Consider the following 25,284-nt stretch of genomic DNA (forward strand, 5'->3'; position numbering starts at 1 on the left):
AAGCAAGTTGAGAACAAGTTCTCATTTACAATTGCGACCTGGCCAAGATAAAGCAAAGCAGTTCGACACATACAACGACACAGAGTTACACATGGAGTAAAACACACATACAGTCAATAATACAGTAAAAAAAACAAGTCTATATACAATGTGAGCAAATTAGGTGGGAAGGGAGGTAAAGGCAAAAAAGGCCATGGTGGCAAAGTAAATACAATATAGCAAGTAAAACACTGGAATGGTAGTTTTGCAATGGAAGAATGTGCAAAGTAGAAATAAAAATAATGGGGTGCAAAGGAGCAAAATAAATAAATTAATTAATTAAATACAGTTGGGAAAGAGGTAGTTGTTTGGGCTAAATTATAGGTGGGCTATGTACAGGTGCAGTAATCTGTAAAATGCTCTGACAGTTGGTGCTTAAAGCTAGTGAGGGAGATAAGTGTTTCCAATTTAAGAGATTTTTGTAGTTCGTTCCAGTCATTGGCAGCAGAGAACTGGAAGGAGAGGCGGCCAAAGAAATAATTGGTTTTGGGGGTGACTAGAGAGATATACCTGCTGGAGCGTGTGCTACAGGTGGGAGATGCTATGGTGACCAGCGAGCTGAGATAAGGGGGACTTTACCTAGCAGGGTCTTGTAGATGACATGGAGCCAGTGGGTTTGGCGACGAGTATGAAGCGAGGGCCAGCCAACGAGAGCGTACAGGTCGCAATGGTGGGTAGTATATGGGGCTTTGGTGACAAAACGGATTGCACTGTGATAGACTGCATCCAATTTGTTGAGTAGGGTATTGGAGGCTATTTTGTAAATGACATCGCCAAAGTCGAGGATTGGTAGGATGGTCAATTTTACAAGGGTATGTTTGGCAGCATGAGTGAAGGATGCTTTGTTGCGAAATAGGAAGCCAATTCTAGATTTAACTTTGGATTGGAGATGTTTGATATGGGTCTGGAAGGAGAGTTTACAGTCTAACCAGACACCTAAGTATTTGTAGTTGTCCACGTATTCTAAGTCAGAGCCGTCCAGAGTAGTGATGTTGGACAGGCGGGTAGGAGCCTTGGCCAGATCAATGAATACGGCTGCACAGTAATGTTTCTTATCGATGGCGGTTAAGATATCGTTTAGGACCTTGAGCGTGGCTGAGGTGCACCCATGACCAGCTCTGAAACCAGATTGCATAGCAGAGAAGGTATGGTGAGATTCGAAATGGTCGGTAATCTGTTTGTTGACTTGGCTTTCGAAGACCTTAGAAAGGCATGGTAGGATAGATATAGGTCTGTAGCAGTTTGGGTCAAGAGTGTCCCCCCCTTTGAAGAGGGGGATGACTGCAGCTGCTTTCCAATCTTTGGGAATCTCAGATGACACGAAAGAGAGGTTGAACAGGCTAGTAATAGGGGTGGCAACAATTTCGGCAGATAATTTTAGAAAGAAAGGGTCCAGATTGTCTAGCCCGGCTGATTTGTAGGGGTCCAGATTTTTCAGCTCTTTCAGAACTTCAGCTGAATGAATTTGGGAGAAGGAGAAATGGGGAAGGCTTGGGCGAGTTGCTGTTGGGGGTGCAGTGCTGTTGACCGGGGTAGGAGTTGCCAGGTGGAAAGCATGGCCAGCCGTAGAAAAATGCTTATTGAAATTCTCAATTATGGTGGATTTATCAGTGGTGACAGTGTTTCCTATCTTCAGTGCAGTGGGTAGCTGGGAGGAGGTGTTCTTATTCTCCATGGACTTTACAGTGTCCCAGAACTTTTTAGAGTTAGTGTTGCAGGAAGCAAATTTCTGCTTGAAAAAGCTAGCCTTGGCTTTTCTAACTGCCTGTGTATAACGGTTTCTAGCTTCCCTGAACAGCTGCATATCACGGGGGCTGTTCGATGCTAATGCAGAATGCCATAGGATGTTTTTGTGTTGGTTAAGGGCAGTCAGGTCTGGGAAGAACCAAGGGCTATATCTGTTCCTGGTTCTAATTTTCTTGAATGGGGCATGTTTATTTAAGATTGTTAGGAAGGCATTTAAAAAAAATATCCAGGCATCCTCTACTGACGGGATGAGATCAATATCCTTCCAGGACACCCCGGCCAGGTCGATTAGAAAGGCCTGCTCGCTGAAGTGTTTCAGGGAGCGTTTTACAGTGATGAGTGGAGGTCGTTTGACCGCTGACCCATTACGGATGCAGGCAATGAGGCAGTGATCGCTGAGATCTTGGTTGAAGACAGCAGAGGTGTATTTAGAGGGGAAGTTGGTTAGGATGATATCTATGAGGGTGCCCGTGTTTAAGGCTTTGGGGGGGTACCTGGTAGGTTCATTGATAATTTGTGTGAGATTGAGGGCATCAAGTTTAGATTGTAGGATGGCTGGGGTGTTAAGCATGTTCCAGTTTAGGTCGCCTAGCAGCACGAGCTCTGAAGATAGATGGGGGGCAATCAGTTCACATATGGTGTCCAGAGCACAGCTGGGGGCAGAGGGTGGTCTATAGCAGGCGGCAACGGTGAGAGACTTGTTTTTAGAGAGGTGGATTTTTAAAAGTAGAAGTTATAACAGGTGCACATTATATTTTTTCACTGCATCTAGCCTAGTCTGTACTTTAGCACTTTTTTCTTTAAATGTCTTTAACTATGTATACATAGTGGAATTCTACATAATGTATTGAGTATAAATATCTACAGAAATTGGTTACATAGATTTTGCACAGGCCAAGACTACAGTGGAATGGCCGAAATAACAGGCTCAGTAGCCAATCCAGTAATTACTGGATTGTAGCCAGTGCAGCACGACCAGTTACTTTTATATAGACCCTGGATTGCTGGTGCTAGTAACAGTCCTCCATAGGAATGAATGGAATTCTACAGTATTTCAATTAAATGTTTCAAGGACAAAATTACATATATTTAAATATGTTTGTTGTGGGTATAAAAATAACAGAGAGTCGCACACTCTATATAAAAACTCGTAGTAATTTATTGGGTAAATCACCAACGTTTCGGCATCACTGTGCCTTCTTCAGGGTTATTGTAGTGGGGGCAGTAAAATTAGAACTCTCTTCAGAAATCTAACAACTTTGTTCTCTCTCATCTTGCCCCCCAGCCCCTCCTCCACTGACCCTCACAGGTGAGAGTGTGGATTGGAATGTGGGGTTTTCCATGTTACAGCCCGGAATAGCTAATTGAATGTGGAATACTACTATTAATGACAAAGGCCTCATCATGATGCAGGCATAATGAGGAGCTGTAAATGGTAATAACAAATAAAGTATGTGACGGAGCCAACAGAGGTCTAATGTTCCTCTCAAACTGGGCCCTATCTAAAGGAGAAGAGACAGAGGGGCTTGAATCAGTGGCACTGCAGTTACAGGGAAGCTGTGCCATAAAGTTGCAGACCTCTTGGCGGAGGCCATATTCACTCACATACAGGGAGGTTAAAGGGGCAATCTGCCATTTGTACATACATTTTTGAACGTTTAAGTAATATATATGGAATATACCCATTGATTCTAGCAGAATATAACTTATAAATGCCTCATGAGCTTTAAGTTAAACTGGTACCCCATCACAACCCAAAATATAAGCTTATTTTTCTCCATTGTTTTTTAAACAATTGTTAACAAACATAGCCTCAATGCTTAAAACAAAATAAAACATATCTTTAATGGTAAGTCCTTGCATCCATAGCTCTGTCTATGAATTTGAGAGTGAATTGATGAACGCATTTACGCCATCCATTATATCCGCAAAATAATTGCGCCCTTGTTTTTAGTAATACGGTACGTACAGGCAAGGGCAAATGTCCACAGGAAATCATCTACAATTTCAGTGTTGTCACTCTTTGTATAATTAGCTTAATCTGTCCCCCCGTTTTGTAGTTGTATTTCGGTATTTAGCAAATTCAGCTAACTTCTCAAACATCTTCATATAGCACACGGAAATGCTGTCACCGAGGTGAGTGTGAGGGTGTAGAAGAGCTAGCTAAACCAGTCGATTTCACAGAAATGGTAAAGCTAGTTAGCTAACGATAGTTTGGTAATGTAGTAGCGTTAGCTAGCTAAAAGGTATTTCTTTGTAAAAAAATAAATAAAATAAAAAACACCATGAGCTCTAACGTGAAGTTCAAAGGAGCGTATAAAAATTGGTGTAAAATGAACGCTGAGTATGTTTGTGAAAAAAGGCATATATGCATTTTCTAATAATTTTTCATCATCCCAAAAATGTGTAATATGCAAAGGCTTTGATTTCTGGTCAAACATATGGAAAAGAGGTCTTAGAAAAGATCTATTAGAAATGTATAAAAATACTATGTTGTAAAGACCCTTGCCAACTAATTTCATCATTTATATTAAGTTTTGCAGAAATCATTTTATAGGTAATGAACAGTTAAAATCAATTTTTTTGTGAAATTTGATTATATTTGGATGAAACTAGATTAAAGTATGATGACAAAGTTAGAAAAAGTATTGTTGCTTCTACATTGATAAAGTTTGATCATAAAGTTATTGCTTCCCTCCCTCATGTTATACACTTGGATTCAGGAACCTGGATCATTAAGGGAATAGGATTCAGGAGCCTGGATCATTAAGGGAATAGGATTCAGGAGCCTGGATCATTAAGGGAATAGGATTCAGGAGCCTGGATCATTAAGGGAATAGGATTCAGGAGCCTGGATCATTAAGGGAATAGGATTCAGGAGCCTGGATCATGAAGGGAATAGGATTCAGGAGCCTGGATCATGAAGGGAATAGGATTCAGGAGCCTGGATCATTAAGGGAATAGGATTCAGGAGCCTGGATCATTAAGGGAGTATGATTCAGGAGCCTGGATCATTAAGGGAATAGGATTCAGGAGCCTGGATCATTAAGGGAATAGGATTCAGGAGCCTGGATCATTAAGGGAATAGGATTCAGGAGCCTGGATCATTAAGGGAATAGGATTCAGGAGCCTGGATCATTAAGGGAATAGGATTCAGGAGCCTGGATCATTAAGGGAATAGGATTCAGGAGCCTGGATCATGAAGGGAATAGGATTCAGGAGCCTGGATCATTAAGGGAATAGGGTGACATCACCCTAACTCTTATTTTAATACACCAATGCTATCATGATATTCTCTTACCTAATTTAATAAGTTCCAACATCAGAGAAGGTATGTTTTCAGAGGGACGTGGTTTACATACAGTGCATTTGGGAAAGTATTCAGACCCCTTACCCTTTTCCACATTTTGTTACGCTACAGCCTTATTCTAAAGTTGATTAAATAATTTCCCCCCTCAATCTACACACAATAGCCCATAATGACAAAGCGAAAACAGGTTTTTAGAAATGTTTGCAAATGTAATAACAATATAAAAACAGAAATACCTTATTTACATAAGTATTGAGACCCTTTGCTATGAGACTTGAAATTGAGCTCAGGTGCATCCTGTTTCCATTGATCATCCTTGAGATGTTTCTACAACTTGATTGGAGTCTGCCTGTGGTAAGTTAAATTGATTGGACAGGATTTGGAAAGGCAGACTCCTGTCCATATTAGAGGTCGACCGATTATGATTTGCCGATACCGTACCAAGGGGAACAACCGCCTTGGAGTGGTTGTTCCCCTTGCTCTGCATGGGTAATGCTGCTTCGATGGTGGCTGTTGTCGTTTTGTTGCTGGTTCGAGCCCAGGGAGGAGTGAGGAGAGGGACGGAAGCTATACTGTTACACTTGCAATACTACCTCCCCTGGGGAGCTCCAGTGTTGAGGATCAGCTTGGCAGATGTGTTGTTACCTACACTCACCACCTGGGGGCGGCCCGTTAGGAAGTCCAGGATCCAGTTGCAGAGGGAGGTGTTTAGTCCCAGGATCCTTAGCTTAGTAATGAGCTTTGAGGGCACTATGGTGTTGAACGCTGAGCTGTAGTCAATGAATAGCATTCTCATGTAAGTGTTAATTTTGTCCAGGTGGGAAAGGGCAGTGTGGAGTGCAATAGAGATTGCATCATCTGTGGATCTGTTTGGGCTGTATGCAAATTGGAGTGGGTCTAGGGTTTCTGGGATAATGGTGTTGATTTGAGCCATTACCAACCTTTCAAAGCACTTCATGGCTATGGACGTAAGTGCTACAGGTCTGTAGTCATTTAGGCAGGTTGCCTTTGTGTTGTTGGGCACAGTGACTATGGTGGTCTGCTTGAAACATGTTGGTATTACAGACTTAATCAGGGAAATGTTGAAAATGTCAGTGAAGACACCTGCCAGTTGGTCAGCACATGCCCGAAGCACACGTCATGGTAATCCATCTGGCCCTGCAGCCTTGTGTATGTTGACCTGTTTAAAGGTCTTGCTCACGTCGGCTACAGAGAGCATGATCACACAGTTGCCTGGAACAGCTGCTGCTCTCATGCATGCCTCTGTTGCTTGCCTCGAAGCGAGCATAGAAGTGATTTATCTCGTCTGGTAGGCTTGTGTCACTGGGCAGCTCGCGACTGTGCTTCCCTTTGTAGTCTGTAATAGTTTGCAAGCCCTGACACATAAGATGAGCATCGGAGCTGGTGTAGTATGATTCAATCTTAGCCCTGTATTGACGCTTTGCCTGTTTGATGGTTCGTCGCAGGGCATAGCAGGATTTTTTGAAAACTTCCGGGTTAGAGTCCCGCACCTTGAAAGCGGCAGCTCTACCCTTTAGCTCAGTGCGAATGTTGCCTGTAATCCATGGCTTCTGGTTGAGGTATGTACGTACAGTCACTGTGGGAACGACGTCCTCGATGCACTTATTGATGAAGCCAGTGACTGATGTGCCGTCCTCAATGCCATCGGAAGAATCCCGGAACATGTTCCAGTCTGTGATAGAAAAACAGTCCTGTAGTTTAGCATCTGCTTCATCTGACCACTTTTTTATAGACCGAGTGACTGGTGCTTCCTGCTTTAATTTTTGCTTGTAAGCAGGAATCAGGAGGATAGAGTTGTGGTCAGATTTGCCAAATGGAGGGCGAGGGAGAGCTTTGTATGCGTCTCTGTGTGTGGAGTAAAGTGGTCTAGAGTTTCTTTCCTTCTGGTTGCACATTTAACATGTTGATGGAAATTTGGTAGAACTGATTAAAGTTTTCCTGCATTAAAGTCTCCAGGCCACTAGGAGCGGTGCCTCTGGAAGTATAGCTGAAAACTCTCTAGGCAAGTAGTGTGGCCTGCAATTTATAACAATATACTCTACTTCAGGTGAGCAAAATCTAGAGACTTCCTTAGATTTCATGCACCAGCTGTTGTTTACAAACATGCACAGACCGCCCCTCTCGTCTTATCGGAGTGCGCTGTTCTATCTTGCCAGTTCAGCGTGTGTTCCGCTAGCTGAATATCCATGTCGTCAATCAGGACCTTTTTCGGGTCCTGACCAGGCATCCGGCTCTTTGTCCTCTGTACCTGCGTCGCTTCCTCTTGCAAATAACGTGGATGTCGGCCCTGCCGGGTGTTTGGAGGATGTCTTGTTTGTTGAAGAAAAAATATTTGTCTAATCCGAGGTGAGTGATCGCTGTCCTGATGTCCAGAAGCTCTTTTTTGCCATAAGATACGGTGGCAGAAACATTATGTACAAAATAAGTTACAAATAACGCAAAAAAACACATAATAGCACAATTGGTTGGTCGGCCGTAAAACTGCTGCCATTTCTTCCGGCGCCATTCTTGTCATTCTGTTAACAAAAACCCACATATCTTTAAGATATTTTCGCATTTCTCTCCCTCACGAGGAGGGAGGATAATATAAGTTCACAGAAGTAACAGGTAAAGGTAGACCTACCAATTACCTATTGTTTTTATTTTTTACTGATCATTTGGTTTATGATTGACACATTTCAATCACTTAATAAATGTGTTACCAAATCTTTAACAGTGACCAAAAAATCAGTAACAGAATGACTGCAACTGAATTCTACTCCTCCCTTCCACTGGTGTATTGTTATGTTCAGCTCATAGGGTCTCCTTCCACTGGCGTATTGTTATGTTCAGCTCATAGGGTCTCCTTCCACTGGTATATTATGGTCTCCTTCCACTGGTATATTATGTTCAGCTCATAGGGTCTCCTTCCACTGGTATAGGGTCTCCTTCCACTGGTATATTGTTATGTTCAGCTCATAGGGTCTCCTTCCACTGGTATATTATGTTCAGCTCATAGGGTCTCCTTCCACTGGTATATTGTTATGTTCAGCTCATAGGGTCTCCTTCCACTGGTATATTGTTATGTTCAGCTCATAGGGTCTCCTTCCACTGGTATATTATGTTCAGCTCATAGGGTCTCCTTCCACTGGTATATTATGTTCAGCTCATAGGGTCTCCTTCCACTGGTATATTATGTTCAGTATATGTTTATCCACTGGTATATTATGTTCCTTCCACTGGCGTATTGTTATGTTCAGCTCATAGGGTCTCCTTCCACTGCGTATTGTTATGTTCAGCTCATAGGGTATTGTTATGTTCAGCTCATAGGGTCTCCTTCCACTGGCGTATTGTTATGTTCAGCTCAGCTCATAGGGTCTCCTTCCACTGGCGTATTGTTATGTTCAGCTCATAGGGTCTCCTTCCACTGGTTCGTATTGTTATGTTTCAGCTCTGGCGTATTGTTATGTTCAGCTCAGGGTCTCCTTCCACTGGCGTATTGTTATGTTCAGCTCATAGGGTCTCCTTCAGCGTATTGTTATGTTCAGCTCATAGGGTCTCCTTCCACTGGCGTATTGTTATGTTCATAGGGTCTCCTTCCACTGGCGTATTGTTATGTTCAGCTCATAGGGTCTCCTTCCACTGGCGTATTGTTATGTTTCATAGGGTCTCCTCAGCTCTAGGGTCTCCTTCCACTGGCGTATTGTTATGTTCAGCTCATAGGGTCTCCTTCCACTGGCGTATTGTTATGTTCAGCTCATAGGGTCTCCTTCCACTGGCGTATTGTTATGTTCAGCTCATAGGGTCTCCTTCCACTGGCGTATTGTTATGTTCAGCTCATAGGGTCTCCTTCCACTGGCGTATTGTTATGTTCAGCTCATAGGGTCTCCTTCCACTGGCGTATTGTTATGTTCAGCTCATAGGGTCTCCTTCCACTGGCGTATTGTTATGTTCAGCTCATAGGGTCTCCTTCCACTGGCGTATTGTTATGTTCAGCTCATAGGGTCTCCTTCCACTGGCGTATTGTTATGTTCAGCTCATAGCATAATGGTTTTCTTTCTCTTTCTGATGCGTGGTGGTCAAAGCAATAGTGTAAAAACAGTCCAGACAACCCCTTCCTCTCTCTCTCCCTGTCTCTCTCCAGCTAATGTCACCTCTTTTGGCTCTTACTGACAACAGCAAGCAATGCAGATGTAGAAGCACGGTGGCTAGGAAAATCTCCCTAGGAAGAAACCTAGAGAGGAATCAGACTCTGAGGGTTGTCCAGTCCTCTTCTGGCTTTGCCATGTGAAGATTATAAGAGTACATGGTCATTAAGGCCAGATCGTTCTTCAAGATGTTCAAACATTCATAGATGACCATCAGGGTCAAATAATAATCACAGTGGTTGTAGAGGGTGCAACAGGTCAACACCTCAGGAGTAAATGTTAGTTGGCTTTTCTTTTCCGAGCATTCAGAGGTTGCGACAGCAGGTTTGGTAGAGTGGAGAGTTTCGTATATGTTATTTGTCTTCAGGAAGGCAACATCTTTTTCCCCCAAAATTGAGAGGCCAATTTTAAAATTAAAAATAAAATAAAAATCTGGGTCAAAGTTTGACTTTTTCAAGAGTGGCATTATTACTGCCACTTTTAGTGAGTTTGGTACACATCCAGAGGATAGGGAGACATTTATTATGTTCAACATAGGAAGGCCAAGCACAGGAAGTAGCTCTTTCAGTAGTAGGCAGCTGGAAGGCTTACAGGCCATGACTATTTTCGTGAATGTGTCGAGAGATACAGGATTAAATAACTTGAGTGTCTCCATTGACCTTAGGTCCTGGCAGTTCTGTGCAGACTCAGGACAACTGCGTTTTGGAGTAATATGCCGATTCAAAGAGGAGTCTGTCATTTGCTTTCTAATGATCATGAAGACGTTCATGAATGGGGTAGCAGGTAGCCTAATGGTTAGAGCGTTGGGCCAGTAACCGAAAGGTTGCTGGATCAAATCCCCGAGCTAACAAGGTAAAAATTAGAGGTCGACCGATTAATCGGAATGGCCGATTTAATTAGGGCCGATTTTCAAGTTTTCATAACAATCGGTAATTACAAAATATATATATATATATATATATACTGCTCAAAAAAATAAAGGGAACACTTAAACAACACAATGTAACTCTAAGTCAATCACACTTCTGTGAAATCAAACTGCCCACTTAGGAAGCAACACTGATTGACAATAAATGTCATATGCAGTTGTGCAAATGGAATAGACAACAGGTGGAAATGATGGGCAATTAGCAAGACACCCCCAATAAAGGAGTGGTTCTGCAGGTGGTGACCACAGACCACTTCTCAGTTCCTATTCTTCCTGGCTGATGTTTTGGTCACTTTTGAATGCTGGAGGTGCTTTCACTCTAGTGGTAGCATGAGACGGAGTCTACAACCCACACAAGTGGCTCAGGTAGTGCAGCTCATCCAGGATGGGACATCAATGCGAGCTGTGGCAAGAAGGTTTGCTGTGTCTGTCAGCGTAGTGTCCAGAGCATGGAGGCGCTACCAGGAGACAGGCCAGTACATCAGGAGATGTGGAGGAGGCCGTAGGAGGGCAACAACCCAGCAGCAGGACTGCTATCTCCGCCTTTGTGCAAGGAGGAGCAGGAGGAGCACTGCCAGAGCCCTGCAAAATGACCTCCAGCAGGCCACAAATGTGCATGTGTCTGCTCAAATGGTCAGAAACAGACACCATGAGGGTGGTATGAGGGCCCGACGTCCACAGGTGGGAGTTGTGCTTACAGCCCAACACCGTGCAGGACTTTTGGCATTTGCCAGAGAACACCAAGATTGGCAAATTGGCCACTGGCGCCCTGTGCTCTTCACAGATGAAAGCAAGTTCACACTGAGCACATGTGACAGACGTGACAGAGTCTGGAGACGCCATGGAGAACGTTCTGCTGCCTGCAACATCCTCCAGCATGACCGGTTTGGCGGTGGGTCAGTCATGGTGTGGGGTGGCATTTCTTTGGGGGGCCGCACAGTCCTCCATGTGATCGCCAGAGGTAGCCTGACTGCCATTAGGTACCGAGATGAGATCCTCAGACCCCTTGTGAGACCATATGCTGGTGTGGTTGGCCCTGGGTTCCTCCTAATGCAAGACAATGTTAGACCTCGTGGCTGGAGTGTGTCAGCAGTTCCTGCAAGAGGAAGGCATTGATGCTATCGACTGGCCCGCCCGTTTCCCAGACCTGAATCCAATTGAGCACATCTGGGACATCATGTCTCGCTCCATCCACCAACGCCACGTTGCACCACAGACTGTCCAGGAGTTGGCGGATGCTTTAGTCCAGGTCTGGGAGGAGATCCTTCCACTTCAATTTTGAGTGTCACTCCAAATCCAGACCTCCATGGGTTGATAAATTAGATTTCCATTGATCATTTTTGTGTGATTTTGTTGTCAGCACATTCAACTATGTAAAGAAAAAAGTATTTAATAAGAATATTTCATTCATTCAGATCTAGGATGTGTTATTTTAGTGTTCCCTTTATTTTTTTGAGCAGTGTATACAAAAATCGTCCGATTAATCGGTATCGGCTTTTTTTGGGGTCCTCCAATAATCGGTATCGGCATTGAAAAATCATAATTGGTCGACCTCTAGTAAAAATCTGTCGTTCTGCCCCTGAACAAGGCAGTTAACCCACTGTTCCCCGGTAGGCCGTCATTGTAAATAAGAATTTGTTCTCTATATGAATTCAAAACTGCCGTAGTAAAGACCAAGTTAGCTTGGCGACAGTATCAAAAATACATTTAGCATTTTTTTTTTCTCAATTAGGTTGGAAAAGTAGGCTGATCGAGCAGCAGTGAGGACTCTTCGATATTACATATTCCGACTAGCTTGGAAGGCTTCCAGTATCATGGAGCGCCATTTCCGTTCCAATTTTCAGGAAGCTTGCTTCATGGCTCGGGTATTTTCTGTATACCAGGGAGCTGTCAACTGCGTTTATTTTCAGCAAATTTAACATTATAAATATTTGTATGAACATAACAAAATTCAACAACTAAGACATAAACTGAACAATTTCCACAGACATGTGACTAACAGAAATGGAATAATGTGTCCCTGAATAAAGGGGGGGGGGTCAAAATCAAAAGTAACAGTCAGTATCTGGTGTGGCCACCAGCTGCATTACGTACTGCAATGCATCTCCTCATGGATTGCACCAGATTGCCAATTCTTGCTGTGAGATGTTACCCCACTCTTTCACCAAGGCACCTGCAAGTTCCCGGACATTTCTGGGTAGAATGGCCCTAACCCTCACCCTCCGATCCAACAGGTCCCAGACGTGCTCAATGGAATTGAGATCCGGGCTCTTCGCTGGGCATGGCAGAACACTGACATTCCTGTCTTGCAGGAAATCACTCACAGAACGAGCAGTATGGCTGGTGGCATTGTCATGCTGGAGGGTCATGTCAGGATGAGCCTGCAGGAAGGGTGCCACATGAGGGAGGAGGATGTCTTCCTAGTAACGCACAGCGTTGAGATTGCCTGCAATGACAACAAGCTCAGTCCGATGATGCTGTGACACACCGCTCCAGAACATAACGGACCCTCCACCTCCATATCGATCCCGCTCCAGAGTACAGGCCTCGGTGTAACGCTCATTCCTTCGACGATAAACGCGAATCCGACCATCACCCATGGTGAGACAAAACCGCGACTCGTCATTGAAGAGCACTTTTTGCCAGTCCTGTCTGGTCCAGCGACGGTGGGTTTGTGCCCATGGGTGACGTTGCCGGTGATGTCTGGTGAGGACCTGCCTTACAACAGGCCTACATGCCCTCAGTCCAGCCTTTCTCAGCCTATTACGGACAGTCTGAGCACCAATGGAGGGATTGTGCTTTCCTGGTGTAACTCGGGCAGTTGTTGCCATCCTGTACCTGTCCCGCAGGTGTGATGTTCGGCTGTACCGATCCTGTGCAGGTGTTACACGGGGTCTGCCACGATCCTGTCTTAGGCATCTCACCGTACCGACACTGCAATTTATTGCCCACCGACACATCTGCAGTCCTCATGCCTCCTTGCAGCATGCCTAAGGCACGTTCATGCAGATGAGCAGGGACCCTGGGCATCTTTCTTTTGGTGTTTTTCAGAGTCAGTTGAAAGGCCTCTTTAGTGTCCTAAGTTTTCATAACTGTGACCTTAATTGCCTACCGTCTGTAAGCTGTTAGTGTCTTAACGACCGTTCCACAGGTGAATGTTCATTAATTGTTTATGGTTCATTGAACAAGCATGGGAAACAGTGTTTAAACCCTTTACATTGAAGATCTGTGAAGTTATTTGGATTATCTTTGAAAGATGGGGTCCTGAAAAGGGGAGTTTTTTGTTGTTGTTGCTGAGTTTAGATCCAGGGTATGACTGTGGCAATGCGTAGGTCTGGAGAAATGTTGTACAAAACCCACTGAGTCGATGATGGCTCCGAAAGCCTTTGAGTGCATCTGTGACCTTTTCCATGTGAATATTGAAGTCACCAAAAATGTGAATATTATTCGCCATGACTACAAGGTCTGATAGGAATTCAGAGAACTCAGTGAGGAACGCTGTATATGGCCCAGGATGCCTGTAAACAGTAGCTATAAAACGTTATTGAGTATGCTGCATAGATTTTATGACTAGAAGCTCAAAAGATGGAGAAAAAAAAAGGGTAAATTGAAGTTTGCTGTTGTAAATGTTAGCAACACCTTTGCGGGATGCACGGAGATATGGTCACCAATGTAACCAGGAGGAGAGGCCTCATTTAACACAGTAAATAAATCAGGCTTGAGCCATGTTTCAGTCAGTCACATCAAGGTTATGATCAGTGATTAGTTCATTGACGATGACTGCCTTGGAAGTGAGGGATCTAACATGAAGTAGTTATATTTTGGGATGTGAGATATTATCACAATCTCTTTCAATAATGACAGGAATGGAGGAGGTCTTTACTCCAGTGAGATTGCTAAGGTGTACGCTGCCATGTTTTTAGTTCAGCCCGACCTAGATCGAGGCACAGACACGGTCTCAGCGGGAAAGCTGAGCTGACTACACTGACAGTGATAGTGGCAGACTCCACTTAGCTTGCAGGCTGGCAGAGCCCTGTCAATGTTGATAGATGAGAGCACCCCTCCAGCTTGGATGGAGTCCGTCACTCCTCAGCAGGCAGGGCTTGGTCCTGTTTGTGGGGGAGTCCCAGAAAGAGGGCCAGTTATCTACAAATGCAATATTTTGGGAGGGGCAGAAAACACTCTTCAACCAGTGATTGAGTTGTGAACTCTACTGTACTGAGGTCCACTGTGCTGTTCTGTACTGTGCTGTAATGTGCTGTCCAAACTCAGTGGGCTATGTGCCAGGGACTTGACTGACATCTGGGATTCCCATACACATGGATTAATAGGTTTACGCAATGAATCTGTAGTATTTGGAACCTTGAGTGTCAATGTTGTGGGCTTGCTGTGTTGACATGTCAGTGTTTCTTCCTTCCATTCCACAGGTTCCGGTTCCTAAGGTCGGTGGCGTCCCTGACAACCAGGACGTTCTCCCGGGGGCCTGTGTCTTTGCAGGGGAAGGCCCCGGACATGTCTGAGGGTAAGGCCATATACAACTGACTGACTGATCTATATTTATATATTGGTTTGTTAATTGATTAATTGATTAACTGACTCACTGTTATGAACTTAATTTATACTACTCTTTGGGTATGATGACAAGACTAGAGGACATTGAGACTCCATCTAGTCTCCTGACATCTAACCCATTACTTGTTTTGTGTCTCCACTCTCCACAGGAAATGCTCACTTGCTAATGTCCAATGGTGTGTTGGTAACCAACCCTGAATCCTAATTGTATAAAACACTTACTTAATTCAGTCTAAATTCAACTTAATCCTGCCTGCATGTATTTTAGTTCATCATCTCTAAAACACACTGCCTTTAACGCATTCTCTCTATTTCGCTATCTCTATCCAGCACCCTGTGGTCTGTTGAGCTGGTTGTACGGCCTTGTTTCTCTCTTCCATTTCTTACAGACTGAACTATGAATGCACCCCTGGCCTGTGGCAGTGGCGGGCACCTCTTAACGATGCTGCTGTACCCTATTCTATAGTATACGGACCTGTCTTGGTCGTCTCTCTCTCTCAAGTGTCTTGTTTCATATCGTCTCAACATTATGACATCACAGCGATGCCAGTCAGGTGGGCCACAGATCAATAGGCAAATCTCAAATGACACCTTATTACGTTGTCAGTGGACTAGTGATTTCTCCACATTGCGCGTACACCCTCGAGCTGCAGCGAAAAGCCACTCAGTGGCTCCATGTGCTAGCTGGAACAACAGTGGAGCTGATATTGTGTATCCTACCCAGACCTCACTAGTACTCTGTAGCTTGCTGCTGTCATTCTGTCTGAGATCATATGATTCCCATTGCACATTCTGTTCTGAGCACAGAATCAGTACAAACACACACACACACACACACTGAGAGCTGATCAACTGTGTGGTTGTTTTTCAGTGCGCAACAGGCTGAGAGAGATTGTGGGAGCGTCTACTAACTGGAGGTACGGTAACAGAACCAGTGAAGCTACTTTGTATTGAGATATTGATAATATGACAGGAAGGCCTGTGTTTACTTGTTATAGATGTGTATGACCTTGTTAAACTCACAGCTCATTCCTGATGTATCTCTCGCTATCTCCCATCCTGTAGAGACCACCAGCAGGCGCTAGCTGACCGTTTGTCATTGGCCAATCAGCTGGCTGGTTCTCAGGATGAGCTTCCTGTCCGCAGGATGAAGGACAGCTACATAGAGGCCCACCTTCCCCTGGGCACAGACCCTACCCTTAGAGAGAAATACCTCAACTACCTCAAAGGTGTCAGGTAACAGATACAGATACACACTCACACATTCTTCTCAAACACACACACACACACTTCCTTCCCCCCTCTGTCTGTTGTCTCTATTCCAGGTTTGGCCGTATCCTGGAGGATCTGGACAGTCTAGCAGGTATGACCATATGACCATTTTATTTTATTTTAACCTTTAACTAGGCAAGTCAGTTAAGAACAAATTCTTATTTACAATGACGGCCTACCGGAGAACAGTGGGTTAACTGCCTTGTTCAGGGGCAGAACGGCAGATTTTTACCTTGTCAGCTCTGGGATTCGATCTAGCAACCTTTCGGTTACTGGCCCAACGCTCTAACCCGCCAACCTGCCGACATCATCACCTCAACAACACACTGGTGCATGGTATTACACTGGTTTTACCATTCTCTTTCTCTCTCTTTGTCTCTCTTTCCCCCCTTAGTGTTGATCTGTTACTCTCACACCCATAACAAGACACTTCAAAGATCTCCTCTGTCCATCGTCACTGCCCTGGTGGATAAGATAGGTATGACACCTAGCAGTCCTGGTACAACACCAGGGTGTACCGTATAGACCAGTGCAGTGTTCCTCAAATCTAATCCAGGGACACTTTTTTCCTAGTGTCATTGAATATATATTGTTTGTTACTGTTGCAGTTTTGTAGTTGTGGCTTATTTCCCCTGTATGTGATGTCACAGACATGAGGAAACAAATCATCCACCCTGACTGTGACATCAAGTTCACTGGTCACGTGACCTGGGTGGGGAAGACCTCCATTGAAGCCAAGATGCACATGTCTCAGGTATACACGCACGCGCACACACACAGTAATATACTAATGTCCACAATAGTGATGTTATGTCTGTGTGTATGCACAGTACCACGGTGGGGCCTACACTCCAGTTCTGGATGCTACGTTTGTTATGGTGGCCAGAGACCCTGAGAACAAGAGGTATACAACATCCATCCAATCATCCATCCATTCAACCAACCATCCACCATATCCATCCATGACTGATGTCTCTATTTCTCTGTCGGTTTCTGTCTCTCTCAGGGCAGCGTTTGTTAACCCTCTGAAGCCAGAGGGAATTGAGGAGGAGAAACTGTTTTACCAGGGAGAGAGTAAGACACACTACATCATTATGTGTATATATTACTGTGTTTGTGTTATTTACTGTGTGTGTGTGTTTGTGTTATTTATTGTGTTTGTGTTATTTACTGTGTGTTTGTGTTTGTGTTATTTACTGTGTGTTTGTGTTATTTACTGTGTGTTTGTGTTTGTGTTATTTACTGTGTGTTTGTGTTATTTACTGTGTGTTTGTGTTTGTGTTATTTACTTTGTGTTTGTGTTATTTACTGTGTGTTTGTGTTATTTACTGTTTGTGTTTGTGTTATTTACTGTGTGTGTGTGTTTGTGTTATTTACTGTGTGTTTGTGTTTGTGTTATTTACTGTGTGTGTGTGTTTGTGTTATTTACTGTGTGTGTGTCCCCCTCCAGTCAATAAGACGCGTCGTATAGAGCTGAGTACAGCGTCTCTACTAAAGGTGGCCCCTACTGCTGAGGAGAGGAAGGTCGTACACAGCCTGTTCCTCAACACCCTGGACAGCAAGTACGACACAAACACACAAACACACACGTCAAATATTTGTTTTTACGTAAACAATAAGCAACTAAACTTCCATAATTTATCTTTAAATCACACGGATCACAATGACTACAGTCATATTTTGTCATATCAAATTGTTGTCACATTGATGTTCCCATTAAAATGAGATTAAAGTTAATTTAAGGTAGCAATAATCTTAATTGACTTCACACCCATTGTACAAACGCATATACAATGGGGCAAAAAAGTATTTAGTCAGCCACCAATTGTGCAAGTTCTCCCACTTAAAAAGATGAGAGAGGCCTAATTTTCATCATAGGTACACTTCAACTATGACAGACAAATTTTAAAATAAATCCAGAAAATCACATTGTAGGATTTTTTATGAATTTATTTTCAAATTATGGTGGAAAATAAGTATTTTGTCACCTACAAACAAGCAAGATTTCTGGCTCTCACAGACCTGTAACTTCTTCTTTAAGAGGCTCCTCTGTCCTCCACTCGTTACCTGTATTAATGGCACCTGTTTGAACTTGTTATCAGTATAAAAGACACCTGTCCACAACATCAAACAGTCACACTCCAAATTCCACTATGGCCAAGACCAAAGAGCTGTCAAAGGACACCAGAAACAAAATTGTAGACCTGCACCAGGCTGGGAACACTGAATCTGCAATAGGTAAGCAGCTTGGTTTGAAGAAATCAACTGTGGGAGCAATTATTAGGAAATGGAAGACATACAAGACCACTGATAATCTCCCTCGATCTGGGGCGCCACGCAAGATCTCACCCCGTGGGGTCAAAATGATCACAAGAACGGTGAGCAAAAATCCCAGAACCACACGGGGGGACCTAGTGAATGACCTGCAGAGAGCTGGGACCAAAGTAACTAAGCCTACCATCAGTAACAAACTACGCCGCCAAGGATTCAAATCCTGCAGTGCCAGACGTGTCCCCCTGCTTAAGCCAGTACATGTCCTGGCCCGTCTGAAGTTTGCTAGAGAGCCTTTTGATGATCCAGAAGAAGATTGGGAGAATGTCATATGGTCAGATGAAACCAAAATATAACTTTTTAGTAAAAACTCAACTCGTCGTGTTTGGAGGACAAAGAATGCTGAGTTGCATCCAAAAAACACCATACCTACTGTGAAGCATGGGGGTGGAAACATCATGCTTTGGGGCTGTTTTCTGCAAAGGGACCAGGACGACTGATCCGTGTAAAGGAAAGAATGAATGGGGCCATGTATCATGAGATTTTAAGTGAAAACCTCCTTCCATCAGCAAGGGCATTGAAGATGAAACGTGGCTGAGTCTTTCAGCATGACAATGATCCCAAACACACCGCCCGGGGAACGAAGGAGTGGCTTCGTAAGAAGCATTTCAAGGTCCTGGAGTGGCCTAGCCAGTCTCCAGATCTCAACCCCATAGAAAATCTTTGGAGGGAGTTGAAAGTCCGTGTTGCCCAGCAACAGCCCCAAAACATCACTGCTCTAGAGGAGATCTGCATGGAGGAATGGGCCAAAATACCAGCAACAGTGTGTGAAAACCTTGTGAAGACTTACAGAAAACATTTGACCTCTGTCATTGCCAACAAAGGGTATATAACAAAGTATTGAGAAACTTTTGTTATTGACCAAATACTTATTTTCCACCATAATTTGCAAATTAATTAATAAAAAATCCTACAATGTGATTTTCTGGATTTTTTTTCTCATTTTGTCTGTCATAGTTGAAGTGTACCTATGATGAAAATTACAGGCCTCTCATCTTTTTAAGTGGGAGAACTTGCACAATTTGTGGCTGACTAAATACTTTTTTGCCCCACTGTAAGGCATAAATCTACAAGAGCAAACTCACTGAATCATAAGCTGTACGAAATATTATGGATTTTTTTGTTGCTTCACTGTCAAATTACAAGTGTTACCTTATTAAATGATGAGAACACACACATCATAAAATACAGCACAAGCATTTTGTTAGTGTGGTGATTGTGTCTATCTGTGTGTTGTCCTGTAGGACAGTGAGTTTCCGTAGCAGAGTTCTGCCTCCTAACTCAGTATGGATGGAGGATGCCAAAGTGAAAGGACTGGAGATATGCCATCCACAGGTTAGAGAGAGAGAGGCAGCGATATTTACAACCTGGAACATTTCTAATTTGTGCTGACTAAGATGTGTGTTTTCAGGAGAGGAACATCTTTAACAGGATCTTTGGAGGGTTTCTGATGAGGAAGGCTTACGAGCTGGGCTGGGCTAACGCATGTGTCTACGGGTGAGTGAGCGAATGTGTTCCCAGCAACCGAGAACATTCCCAGTTACGGTGTGACTTTATGACATGTACCCTAAACACACCTCAGCAACTATGTCTGGATTTAATTCAAATCATTCTGCAGAAATATTACAGGAATGTTCTGTTAGTGTTGATGAAGATGTTATTTAAAACACCCATAACATCAAACAAGGAACATTCCCACAAGACTCAAAGTTCTAGTGTAATGTTTTGACATGCATTATTGTTCCAATAACGTTCCCTGAACATTCACAGAACCAATTTGAGTTTGCTGGGTTGTGTGGACGGGTACAAATGAGAAGATCTACGTTTGTATCGGTCCATCACTTACAGTGCATTCGGGAAAGTATTCAGACCGCTTCCCCTTTTCCACATTTTGTTACGTTACAGCCTTGTTCTACAATGGATTTTAAAAAAAAAATCCCTCATCAATCTACACACAATACCACATAATGACAAAGCAGAAACTCAGGGCTCCCGAGTGGCGCAGCAGTCTAAGGCACTGCATCTCAGTGCTAGAGGCGTCACTACAGACCCTGGTTCAATCCTGAGCTGTATCGCAACCGGCCATGATCGTGAGTCCCATAGGGGGGCGCACAATTGGCCCAGAGTCGTCTGGGTTAGGGAAGAGTTTGGCCGGGGTAGGCCGTCACTGTAAAATAAGAATTTGTTCTTAACTGACTTGCCTAGTTAAATCAATGTTAAAAAAATTATAATTAAAAAGGGCCTTGGTCAGGTAGGTGACCAAAACCCTGATGGTCACTCTAACAGAGCTCCATAGTTCCTCTGTGGAGATGGGAGAACCTTCCAGAAGAACAACCATCTCTGCAGTACTCCACCAATCAGGCCTTTATGGTAGAGTGGCAAGAAGGAAGCAACTCCGCAGAAAAAGGCACATGACGGCCCGCTTGGAGTTGGCCAAAAGGCACCTAAATGACTCTCAGACCAGGAGAAACAATATTCTCTTTGGCCTTAATGCTAAGCGTCACATCTGGAGGAATTCTGGAGGAAACCATCCCTACGGTAAAGCATTGTGGTGGCAGCATCATGCTGTGGGGGTGTTTTTCAGCGGCAGGGACTGGGAAACTAGTCAGGATCGAAGGAAAGATGAACAGCGCAAAGTACAGAGATCCTTGATGAAAACCTGCTCCAGACCGCTCAGGAACTCAGACTGGGGCGAAGGTTCACCTTCCAACAGGACAACAACCTTAAGCACACAGCCAAGACGACGCAGGAGTGGCTTCGGTACAAGTCTCTGAATGTCCTTGAGTGGCCCAGCCAGAGCCCAGACTTGAACCTGATCGAACATCTCTGGAGAGACCTGTAAATAGCTGTGCAGCGACCCTCCCCATCCAACCTTACAGAGCTTGAGAGGTTCTGGAAAGAAGAATGGGAGAAACACCCCAAATACAGGTGTGCCAAGCTTGTTAACGTCATATCCAAGAAGACTCAAGGCTGTAATCACTGCCAAAGGTTCTTAAACAAAGTACTGAGTAAAGGGTCTGAATACTTCTGTAAATGTAATATATATTTTTTTTTTTGCAAAAATTTATAAAAACCTGTATTTGCGTTGACATTATGGGGTATTGTGTTTAGATTGATGAGGGGGGAAAAAAACAATTTAATACATTTTAGAATAAGGCTGTAACGTAACAAAATGTGGAAAAAGTCAAGGGGTCTGAATACTTTCTGAATGCACTGTACACTTGCGCATCCTCATTGTGTGTGTGTTCTCTCGCTCTGCTCCAGGGGGTGTCGGCCTAACTTGGTTGCCGTGGACGATATCCTCTTCCGGAAGCCAGTAGAGATTGGCTCCCTACTCCTGCTCTCATCACAGGTTTGTGTGTGGGTGTGCGCATGCAAGCATGTGCATTAGTGTGTTATATGATCTCCAATTTCAGTGCTGACACATCCCTCTCTCTGTCTCCAGGTGTGTTACACAGAGGGAAAGTACATCCAGGTCAGAGTTCATACAGAGGTTCTTGACCCCCTGACCCGGCAGCACAACACCACTAATGTCTTCCACTTCACCTTCGTCACAGACAAAGACGTTCCCAACATAGTGCCACAGAGCTACGGCGGTATGACCTCTAAGCCCTGACCTTTTAACTCTAACCCTAACATATGCCGCATTTAAGTCATGTCGGAAACTCGCGACCTCCGAGTTAAAATTAACGTTATTTATGTAGTGCTTCATATTGGTTGATTCGGATACTTCCCTTGTGGGAAACGCTGGTTTGTTTATATTACAAGTAAGCAAGTTGGAAATGTCAGTTTGAGTTTCCAACATGACGTGAACTCAGCAATAATACCGCAGAGCTACCGAGGTATGACCTCTAACTCCGGACCTTTAAACTCTAACATTGCATCGCAGAGCTACGGAGGTACTGTTACTGGAACGTTTGTGCCAACAGAAAGAGATTAAAGTTATTGAATTGTTTTTACTGTAGATTCCACACAGTCTAACATTGGTCGTATGTGTCTATCTCCAGAGTCCATGTTGTACCTGGATGGAAAGAGACACTTTAACCAGACCCTGGAGTCTTAGTGAGACGTGATGAATACTGACGAACCATGACCCAACACAACAACTACCTGATAAAGCCTTAGTGTCCAGCCACCGCACCCGCCCTCCTTACCGTACGGTGTGTGTGTATATGTGTGTGTCTATTTGCATAACAAGGTGCCTATTAATTTGTTTACCTCTATGTACCAAATATATATATATATATATATATATATTTATAAACTGGGTGGTTTGAGCCCTGAATGCTGATTGGCTGACAGCCGCGGTATATCAGACCGTATACCATGGGTATGACAAAACATTTAATTTTACTGCTCTAATTATGCTGGTAACCAGTTTATAATAGCAATAAGGCACCTTGGGGGTTTGTGGTATATGGCCAATATACCACGGCTAAGGGCTGTATCCAGTTACTCCGCGATGCGTCGTACCTAAGAACAGCCCTTAGCTGTGGTATATTGGCCATATAACACACCCCCTTATGCCTTATTGCTTAAATATATGCATGCTGTCTGTCTAGTATAGGTCTGTTTGGTGGTTGATTCTTCTGGAGTCTGTTTACGTTCTGGGATCCTGGTTTGGGAACACAGATGTCAATAGTGCTATCACTTTTTTTCTACATATCTTCGACATAAAATCAAATGAAATGTTATTTGTCACATGCCGAATACATCTGGTGTAGAAATGCTTACTTACAAGCCCTTAACCAACAATGCAGTTTTAAGACAAATAAGAGTGAAGAAAAATATTTATTAAATAAACTAAAGTTAAAAAATAAAAGAACAATAAGGAGGCTATATACAGGGGGTACCGGTACAGAGTCAATGTGCGGGGGCACCGGCTAGTCGAGGTAATGGAAGTAATATATACATTTAGGTAAGGGTAAAGTGATTATGCATAGATAATAAACAGCGAGTAGCAGCAGTGTCAAATAAAGGATGGGCGGTTAATGCAAATAGACTGGGTAGCCATTTGATTAGCATGATTACATCAACAGGATTTTATATTTTGTCAATGTTATTCATGCTACACGGTCTTACAGCTTTAAAGCTTGTTTTTCACAGATACTCATCACAGGTCTTATTTTTATATATTCTATTTGATATAATCTCCATCTGTGTGTACACTAGAGCGAGTGAATGGGTGTGTATGGGTTATTTAAGGGAAAGGGGCATCTTTACTCGATTCGATCAAAGTTATGTAACAAATGACACATATTTGCAATAAATATTTATCCTTCATTGTGATTCACGTGTATCCATCCGTCTTTTACTCATGTTCAACTATCAACAATTTTAAGGAAGGAAGCTGTTGTAAGTGTCCATATACACGTTAAAAGTCAACTCGACTGAGCAAATAAAGAGTTTTATTTTCTTCAAGTGAAGGTTGTTGAGTTGGCTAAAGTCTGTTCAGGGTGCAGCCTTCCAGAATGTTCAGACAGAAATGTATTGTTTAGAACAGATTGCCTGTCATGTAGAAAAGGACATCATGTCGGCTCTATTCATTACATTTCTATCTGTTATGTTCTGAACATTTAACTTCATTGAGCAGATCCCTCTGGTTTGACTCAGTCGTTCACATCAACTGGTCTAAATACTAGATTATAATTCCCCTGGATCTGGGATGATCTAGGGAGTGAGTCACAAACATCAGTCTCTCCCGGAAAAGATATATAGATATTACATTCATTGAAGCTGCAAGCAGCATTCCAGGGTCATCCTAGTACAAGGCAGGAGCCCCACAATGATCTGTTTTACGGTCCCGCATAGGGTTCTGACTGGGGAATACATCTATGACCAGAAGTTACTTTTTTGTAGCAGGTTAGGAGACTGAGGTTAAGGTTAGCTAAATTACTCTCCTAAACTGCTATGAAAGTAACTACCAGTCGTAGCTGTACTCTATCTAGTCACAATACCTGCATAACATATTCTACTGTCCTTATGTACATAATGTTTACGAAATTGCATGACTCAAAGTCAACAGTTCAGAAGTTATAGCCCTAAAGTGTGCTATTGCGCCATCAACTGGTCTGGAAATGCCATCTTTGTTTACAATAATTGTAGTGTTCCTGCACCTTCAATGTTAGGACCCCTAATTAAAATCTGAAATTGATTAATTGTATAAACTGCAATGTGATGTGAGTAAGCTGACAAAAGAGAGGAGTTTGATCGCTATCTTGTGGTTGTAAAAGGAAGTTACAGGAAAAAACATGAGAAAGGGGATTCATCCTAAACTACTTGACCATATGAACTGGCAATTTGGCTTAACAGTAATTGGTTAATCAACAGCTGAGACTAGATCTGACTGGTTGGTCAGCTGTTGAGTGTCACTCTTACTGGGTGTTGGGGTTGTCCTGGGTGTGCTTCTACTTTGGCCACTGGGCTTTCAATGCCTCCTCAGGGTTGATCTGATTGAATAAAACATCCCTTTGTTAGTATTGGTACAGGACTGATTAGTCATATCACATGGTATGATCCTGCTGGACACAAAAGGACAGACACACATAAACACACACTGGGGTCAACACTGCCCTCCTGTGTAGTCTGGATGTGCTGAGTGCCCAATGCAGGGTCTCGTCTACAGAACGTTCTATTGGAAGGTTATTCAGGGTAACCTGTCTCAGAATGCCTACTCTGTCTATGATGAACAGACCCCTGGAGAAGAGGAGTAAAGGAGGCACAGGTAATTTGTGTATGTTTTTGTGTGGGAATTGGTTGAGTGTGTGTATCCTGTCTTGAGTGTGTGTCCCAGGCCTTCCATGTAGACTCCGTAGTCCTTGGCGATCTGGTGAGTGATGTCAGAGAGAAGAGGGATTCTTATTGGTCCCAGCCCACCCTACTTCCTGAGTTTGATTATGTTGACATCAACCAATCAAATTATATTTGTATTAAGGGTC

General features: G+C 43.4%; 1 protein-coding gene across 5 annotated transcripts; it reads left to right on the forward strand.

Annotated features, from left to right (window-relative positions):
* The first annotated feature begins 3,760 nt into the window (after window positions 1–3,760).
* On the forward strand, window positions 3,761–23,635 carry LOC115104975 (acyl-coenzyme A thioesterase 9, mitochondrial-like). Of its 5 annotated transcripts, none has more exons than XM_029626442.2 (16): window positions 3,761–3,921; window positions 14,599–14,693; window positions 14,893–14,919; window positions 15,615–15,660; window positions 15,809–15,979; window positions 16,069–16,106; window positions 16,410–16,493; window positions 16,666–16,769; window positions 16,846–16,919; window positions 17,022–17,089; window positions 17,466–17,577; window positions 19,591–19,681; window positions 19,758–19,843; window positions 21,611–21,698; window positions 21,792–21,942; window positions 22,354–23,635. In XM_029626442.2, exons 1-16 carry the CDS (start codon window positions 3,908–3,910, stop codon window positions 22,407–22,409), a joined length of 1,305 nt encoding a protein of 434 aa, XP_029482302.1. In that variant the 5' UTR covers window positions 3,761–3,907; the 3' UTR covers window positions 22,410–23,635. The 5 variants fall into 5 exon arrangements, with proteins under 5 accessions (XP_029482302.1, XP_064863088.1, XP_029482299.1 ...); XM_065007016.1 differs by lacking the exon at window positions 3,761–3,921 and adding an exon at window positions 5,860–5,891; XM_029626439.2 differs by lacking the exon at window positions 3,761–3,921 and adding an exon at window positions 7,380–7,462.
* Window positions 23,636–25,284: the final 1,649 nt, after the last annotated feature.

This window comes from Oncorhynchus nerka, linkage group LG22, assembly GCF_034236695.1.
Source record: "Oncorhynchus nerka isolate Pitt River linkage group LG22, Oner_Uvic_2.0, whole genome shotgun sequence".
Lineage (NCBI taxonomy): Eukaryota > Metazoa > Chordata > Actinopteri > Salmoniformes > Salmonidae > Oncorhynchus > Oncorhynchus nerka.

Excerpts from the sequence above, each read along its gene's own strand:
- LOC115104975 (XM_029626439.2), top strand. The coding sequence starts at position 7,395 with ATGTCGGCCCTGCCGGGTGTTTGGAGGATGTCTTGTTTGTTGAAGAAA. Across the intron at positions 17,090-17,465 it reads ACTGTTTTACCAGGGAGAGA|TCAATAAGACGCGTCGTATA; the intron begins GTAAGACACACT and ends GTCCCCCTCCAG. Across the intron at positions 19,844-21,610 it reads GCTAACGCATGTGTCTACGG|GGGGTGTCGGCCTAACTTGG; the intron begins GTGAGTGAGCGA and ends GCTCTGCTCCAG.